This window comes from Arxiozyma heterogenica (genome assembly GCF_036370985.1).
Source record: "Arxiozyma heterogenica strain weizmannii chromosome Unknown scaffold_21, whole genome shotgun sequence".
In the NCBI taxonomy this organism is placed as follows: domain Eukaryota; kingdom Fungi; phylum Ascomycota; class Saccharomycetes; order Saccharomycetales; family Saccharomycetaceae; genus Arxiozyma; species Arxiozyma heterogenica.
Genome location: NW_027042674.1, coordinates 690,656 through 698,544, shown reverse-complemented (window position 1 = coordinate 698,544; position 7,889 = coordinate 690,656). Strand labels below are relative to the sequence as shown.

Sequence of the window (7,889 nt, the reverse complement as noted above, 5' to 3'; positions counted from 1 at the left end):
ACAAATCATCACCTACCTAGAACAAACGATCTGGAAAATAAATAATCTAACGAATATAAACCAACTATTAGACTGAGACTGTTTTATTACAATTCCTAAAATATGTGCTATCTTTGATCAAAACTGTAATATTAACAATATGAATATAAGTAATAGAATAAGAATGTAACTAATATATTTTAACCTATCCAATACACCAAAATTGATTTCACATCAATTCCTATAATTTATCTATAATCAGATATTCCATTATAAAACTCTCACTACTAGAAATATTAATTTTATAGCTTTAACAAAATTGTTTTTCGTTACTAAAATTTATTATATTAAAATGATCTACTTGATTATTCAAATATTAACATAACCTTGTAACAATAAAATAAAAAAAGATGATAATCTTGGAAAGTAGTGGTGTTTGTATTTAATACAGTCATGACTTAACTTATTAGTAAATTGGATCTCTGGTTTATTAAAAACCTATGAAAATAATGCACATAATTATATGATGTATTATTGATGAGCATGAGCGCCCGTAGTCATTGGATATATAGTAAACATTCTCAATATTATATTAGATAGATATAGTATACAAAATTATAATAAAGTTCTTCGGTTTGTTTATTTATAAAAGGTGAACAAGGGGAGAAACATGATATGAAAAAAGCTGGCTTTATATATTTTCATATCTCCTCTATCTCGTCTATGTACGGCACCAAATTTATGATCAGGTTTGTTTACGTCTGCTGACAAGCAAACAGTACGTTCTCCACTTTTTCCTATCAATTAATGTTTACTAAAATCTAATTGGTCTATTATTAATTCTAGAAAGTTCAATTTCAGCAGTAAGTGTTCATATATGGTTAATATTCATATTGTAATATATATTACTTGAGATAATTTCTTACAAACCGGTGCTAAAACATATACACTAATATTATTTATACCGAGAAAAAAGAACAGCCTTCCTTTGTTACTTTTGAAATAATAAAAAACGCACCGATAAATTAATATAAAATATGTATTACAAGAGTAGATATTGGGGTATAGACAAATACTATTATATATAATACATATGTATATTGTTTAAAAATTAACTAAACCATGAATAGAAATAAGGAGAAAAGCACTAAGATAAAATTTGACCGTGTACCAGCAGTATCAGGAGCAGAAGCTTCGTATTGTGACAAGGTTATGGCACTTAATCTGCTACTTGGACTTGCACTTTGAGAAGATACGTGTAGTTGCTCTGGTGCAACAGTAATTTGTTGACTATTCATGATACTTGAAGTAGATGAACCTGAAGTTTCATAACGTGATAATGTTACTGTATTTGATCTGCCACTTGGATTTGCCCTTTGAGAAGATACCTGTAATGGCTCTTGAGTTGCAGTAACCTTTGGAGTATTCATGATTGCCTCAGTTGAAGAACCTGCTTGATCTTCAACCCCGTTTCTTCTGGACGATGATTCACTCTTCATAGTATTCCAACTGTTAACACTAAATGTAGGAGCAGAAGCTTTATATTGTGACAAGGTTTTGGCACTTAATCTACTACTTGGACTTGCACTTTGAGAAGATACGTGTAGTTGCTCTGGTGCAACAGTAATTTGTTGACTATTCATGATACTTGAAGTAGATGAACCTGAAGTTTCATAACGTGATAATGTTACTGTACTCGATCTGCCACTCGACTCTGTGGTTTGAGAAGATACGTGTAGTTGCTCTGGTGCAACAGTAATTTGTTGACTATTCATGATACTTGAAGTAGATGAACCTGAAGTTTCATAACGTGATAATGTTACTATACTTAATCTACTGCTTGGACTTGCACTTTGAGAAGATACGTGTAGTTGCTCTTGAGTTGCAGTAACCTTTGGAGTATATGTGATTGCCTCAGTTGAAGAACCTGTTTTACTTTCAACCCCGTTTCTTCTGGACGATGATTCACTCTTCATAGTACTCCAACTGTTAACACCAGAAGTTTCTATGTTTCCTGTAGTTGCAGTGTTCTCGTTAGAGGACCTTGACCTGTCAGAAACTGCTGAAGAGAATGATGATTCAATTGTCCTAGTGTTCCAATTATTGGCATTAGATGCTTCAGCATTTGTTGTCCTTCTAATGCTTTCCTTTGAATATTTCGAAATTGAACTGTATGACCTTGACAATTTTGTGGAAACTACTGAAGAATTCCAATAGTGATATCCCAAACTTGTACTAGTGACTGTTGGGGTACCAACAATTACAACACCGATTGGAGTGCTGCTGCCGTCAGAATTGGTAGTGTAGAAGATGGAGGTGGTGATGATAGAGGTTGAGCGACCAGTGGCCGCAACAAAAGAAGTGATCTGACTTGGCCTTGGAGTCTCAACAATCACAATGTCAACTGGAGTGCTGCTGCCATCAGAGTTGGTAGTGTAGGAGGTGGAGGTGAAGGTGACAGTGGATGAAAGACCGGTGGCTGCAACATAAGAAGTGATAGCGCTTGGCATTGGGGTTTCGACAATCACAATGTCTACTGGAGTGCTGCTGCCGTCAGAGTTGGTAGTGTAGGAGGTGGAGGTGAAGGTGACAGTGGATGAAAGACCGGTGGCTGCAACATAAGAAGTGATAGCGCTTGGCATTGGGGTTTCGACAATCACAATGTCAACTGGAGTGCTGCTGCCGTCAGAGTTGGTAGTGTAGGAGGTGGAGGTGAAGGTGACAGTGGATGAAAGACCGGTGGCTGCAACATAAGAAGTGATAGCGCTTGGCATTGGGGTTTCGACAATCACAATGTCTACTGGAGTGCTGCTGCCGTCAGAGTTGGTAGTGTAGGAGGTGGAGGTGAAGGTGACAGTGGATGAAAGACCGGTGGCTGCAACAAAAGAAGTGATCTGACTTGGCCTTGGGGTTTCGACAATCACAATGTCAACTGGAGTGCTGCTGCCTTTAGAGTTGGTAGTGTAGGAGGTGGAGGTAAACATGATAGAAGCTGAACCAACCATGCCTGGAACATATTTCGTGATAGCGCTTGGCATTGGGGTTTCGACAATCACAATGTCAACTGGAGTGCTGCTGCCGTCAGAGTTGGTAGTGTAGGAGGTGGAGGTGAAGGTGACAGTGGATGAAAGACCGGTGGCTGCAACATAAGAAGTGATAGCGCTTGGCATTGGGGTTTCGACAATCACAATGTCAACTGGAGTGCTGCTGCCGTCAGAGTTGGTAGTGTAGGAGGTGGAGGTGAAGGTGACAGTGGATGAAAGACCGGTGGCTGCAACAAAAGAAGTGATCTGACTTGGCCTTGGGGTTTCGACAATCACAATGTCAACTGGAGTGCTGCTGCCGTTAGAGTTGGTAGTGTAGGAGGTGGAGGTAAACATAATAGAAGCTGAACCAACCATGCCTGGAACATATTTCGTGATAGCGCTTGGCATTGGGGTTTCGACAATCACAATGTCTACTGGAGTGCTGCTGCCGTCAGAGTTGGTAGTGTAGGAGGTGGAGGTGAAGGTGACAGTGGATGAAAGACCGGTGGCTGCAACATAAGAAGTGATAGCGCTTGGCATTGGGGTTTCGACAATCACAATGTCTACTGGAGTGCTGCTGCCGTCAGAGTTGGTAGTGTAGGAGGTGGAGGTGAAGGTGACAGTGGATGAAAGACCGGTGGCTGCAACAAAAGAAGTGATCTGACTTGGCCTTGGGGTTTCGACAATCACAATGTCAACTGGAGTGCTGCTGCCTTCAGAGTTGGTAGTGTAGGAGGTGGAGGTAAACATGATAGAAGCTGAACCAACCATGCCTGGAACATATTTCGTGATAGCGCTTGGCATTGGGGTTTCGACAATCACAATGTCTACTGGAGTGCTGCTGCCGTCAGAGTTGGTAGTGTAGGAGGTGGAGGTGAAGGTGACAGTGGATGAAAGACCGGTGGCTGCAACATAAGAAGTGATAGCGCTTGGCATTGGGGTTTCGACAATCACAATGTCTACTGGAGTGCTGCTGCCGTCAGAGTTGGTAGTGTAGGAGGTGGAGGTGAAGGTGACAGTGGATGAAAGATCCGTAGCTGCAACATAGGAAGTGATCTGACTTGGCTTTGGGGTTTGAACAATCACGACAATAACTGGAGTACTGCTGCCCATGGAATTGGTAGTATACATAGTGCTGGTGAATGTACTTGGCATTGGGGTTTCAACAATCACAACACCAATATGAGTGCTGCTGCCGTTGTAGTTGGTGGTGTACAAGGTGGAGGTGGATAGAACAGAAGCAGAACCAACCATGCCTGGAACATAGGAAGTAATGACACTTGGCATTGGGGTCTCAACAATCACAACACCAATATGAGTGCTGCTGCCGTTGTAGTTGGTGGTGTACAGGGTGGAGGTGGATAGAACAGAAGCAGAGCCAACCATGCCTGGAACATAGGAAGTAATGACACTTGGCATTGGGGTTTCAACAATCACAACACCAATATGAGTGCTGCTGCCGTTGTAGTTGGTGGTGTACAGGGTGGAGGTGGATAGAACAGAAGCAGAGCCAACCATGCCTGGAACATAGGAAGTAATGACACTTGGCATTGGGGTTTCAACAATCACAACACCAATATGAGTGCTGCTGCCGTTGTAGTTGGTGGTGTACAGGGTGGAGGTGGATAGCACAGAAGCAGAGCCAACCATGCCTGGAACATAGGAAGTAATGACACTTGGCATTGGGGTTTCAACAATCACAACACCAATGTGAGTGCTGCTGCCGTTGTAGTTGGTGGTGTACAGGGTGGAGGTGGATAGCACAGAAGCAGAACCAACCATGCCTGGAACATAGGAGGTGATCACAGATGGCATTGGGGTTTCAACAATCACAACACCAATGTGGGTGCTGCTGCCGTTGTAGTTGGTGGTGTACAGGGTGGAGGTGGATAGCACAGAAGCAGAGCCAACCATGCCTGGAACATAGGAGGTGATCACAGATGGCATTGGGGTCTCAACAATCACAACACCAATGTGGGTGCTGCTGCCGTTGTAGTTGGTGGTGTACAGGGTGGAGGTGGATAGCACAGAAGCAGAACCAACCATGCCTGGAACATAGGAGGTGATCATGCTTGGAGCATGCGAGATCAGAGCGGTTGGCATTGGTGTTTCTACAATCACAATGTCAATGTGGGTGCTGCTACCCTTGGAGTTCGTAGTGTAAGATGTGAGGGTGAAGAGAACATCAGTCGAATCAATCATACCTGCAACGAATGATGTAATTACACTTGCCATTGGGGTCTTAACGCTTACATCGTCCATTGGAGTGCTGCTGCCCCTGGGGTTGGTGGTGGAGTCATCAGAGGCAGATCCAATCATCGTTGGAGCATGTGAGATCATAGCAGTTGGCATTGGAGTTTCAACAATCACTATGTCAATTGGAGTGCTGCTACCCTTGGAGTTGGTGGTGTAGGAAGTGAGAGTGAATAGAGCAACGGTTGAATCAATCATGCCTGCAACATAGGACGTGATCGCACTTGGTATTGGGGTGACTACTACAACAACAACTTCTGGAGAGGAGGAACCGTTGCTGTCAACCACTGTAGTGGTATAGGTGGTTGTGGTTGGGGCAGAAATGCTTGCAGCAGTAGTAGTGTAGGTTGTGGATGGGGATGGGGTGATCACTACCACAACAACCTCTGGAGAAGATGAACCGTCGCCGTCAACAAGTGTGGTGGTGTAGGTGGTTGTGGTTAGAGCTGTAATATCAGCAGTAGTAGTAGTGTAGGTGGTAGATGGAGATGGAGTGATCACAACAACAACAACCTCTGGAGATGAAGAGCCATTGCTATCAGTGACAGTGGTTGTGTAGGTGGTTGTGGTTGGAGCAGAAATATCAGTAGTAGTAGTAGTGTAGGTGGTAGATGGAGATGGAGTAATCACAACAACAACAACTTCTGGAGATGAAGAGCCGTTACTGTCTGTGATAGTAGTGGTGTAAGTAGTTGTAGTTGGGGTAGAAATATCCGCAGTAGTAGTAGTGTAGGAGGTAGATAGCGATGGGGTGATCACTTCCACAACAACCTCTGGAGTTGAAGAGCCGTTGCTGTCAGTGATAGTAGTGGTGTAGGTGGTTGTACTTGGAACTGTGACATTTGCAGTAGTAGTAGTGTAGGTGGTAGATGGCGATGGGGTGATCACTTCAACAACAACCTCCGGAGAAGACGAACCATCGTGGTCAATTACTGTAGTATACGTGGTTGTGGTTGGAACTGTGACATCTGCAGTAGTGGTAGTGTAGGAGGTGGATGGAGAAGGTGTGATCACTACCACAACAACCTCTGGAGAAGATCCACCGAACTCGCCAACAACTGTGGTGGTGTAGGTGGTTGTGGTTGGAGCAGAAACTGGACCTGTACTAGTAGTGTAGGCAGTGGCTGGAGATGGGGTGATCACGACAACAACAACCTCTGGAGAGGAAGAGCCATTGCTGTCAGTGGTAGTAGTGGTGTAAGTAGTAGTTGTTAGGAAAACAACTTCACTTGTAGTAGTAGTGTAGGTGGTGGATGGTGGTGGCTCAATCACTTTTACTATAGCCATATTAGTCTGCCAAGTAATAGTATACTCATTGTCGTAGTCGTAGACTGTACTATAAGAAGTGGTTGTAGTTGGAGCCGTGACATCTCCAGTAGTAGTGGTGTAGAAAGTCTCTGGCCACGGCCTAAATACGTTCATACCTATGGCTACAGATGTAATACCGTTGCTCTGAGACACGACATGCTGTCCACGTTCGTGTAGGTACCCCATGGAAATCCCCATATATGTATGATATGTTGTTTGCATTGGCTGATTAACAACTGTAATAATGCTTACCTGTGCGTCGTCGTTATTCAACCAATCTGTCGTAGTGATGGTGGTAACAGCGCTTTCTGTGGGCAAGTCTCGAAGATAAGATTGAACAGACAGGGTATACGCAGTATTCAAAATGGTTGTGAAAGGATGACTAATGGAAACTGGGGAACAAAGCTCCCCCTCATCAGCATCATCATCTACCTGCGAGAACACAGCGCCAGCTAAACTAGTGACAACCATACCACCAGGTAGATGGATAGCCATTCTAATGGCACCTCTGCCTTGCGCGTTAACATAGATGGCCTTAAATGGATAGGCATGCCCGCGCTCCAGATACACCTTGTGATTAGCCCCGCCTAACACACCACCATTAGCCACAGTAAGCACGAACATAGGATCGCCAGAGGTGAAGGAGCCTGTTTGGTTACAGCAATCAAAGGCCGAACCAGCACCAAGGAAAAAAGCGGCATAATCAGCCACCTCTAGCGCCATGTAGTACACACCACTCATTGGGGCAACGAAGTAACCAGTGGCCACCATCAGAAAGTTTGAGGCAGGAACTCCCGTATAACCGTATGGGGGCACAGTTGCAGGCCAACCGGAATCCCAGTTAAGATCTTCGACACCTGTTATTTCACCGACATAAGGACAACCAAAAGTACAATGCAGATAACCACCGTTGGCAAAATCTGCACTATTGTAGTCTACAATATCACCTTCTGGATATTCGTAGAATCGGATAGTAGCACCCGGCCGAACGTTTTTTGGAAGAACACATGCATCCGGGGTGATATTACCAGCGAACGAAACATGAAAAACCGTAAAAAGCAATAGAATGGAGAGAAACTTTCTAGTGATTGAACGTATATCACTGTGCATTTTGAATGAATGTCTTGGTTGTGAGAAAAAGATTTGTGTACTTTTTCCCTGGGTTGAGCAAAGATACTTTAAGAGACTTATTACTTGATCAAACTTTTAATTTTACCTGTGTTTAATGCTCTTGGAGCTGTAGTGTTTTATTCATAGCAAGAGGGAGGAAAGGGAATAATTTACAAAAAAAGATAGTTAAACCATATAGCACTTATTTTTATA

The 7,889-nt window shown here is 43.3% G+C and overlaps 1 protein-coding gene across 1 annotated transcript; it reads right to left on the bottom strand.

Annotated features, from left to right (window-relative positions):
- Positions 1–1,094: 1,094 nt before the first annotated feature.
- Positions 1,095–7,676, bottom strand: PWA37_002742 (uncharacterized protein; the record flags this gene model as incomplete). The annotated part of the gene is made up of 1 exon (XM_064859296.1): positions 1,095–7,676. One exon carries the CDS (start codon positions 7,674–7,676, stop codon positions 1,095–1,097), a length of 6,582 nt encoding a protein of 2,193 aa, XP_064714105.1.
- Between the last annotated feature and the right edge of the window lie 213 nt (positions 7,677–7,889).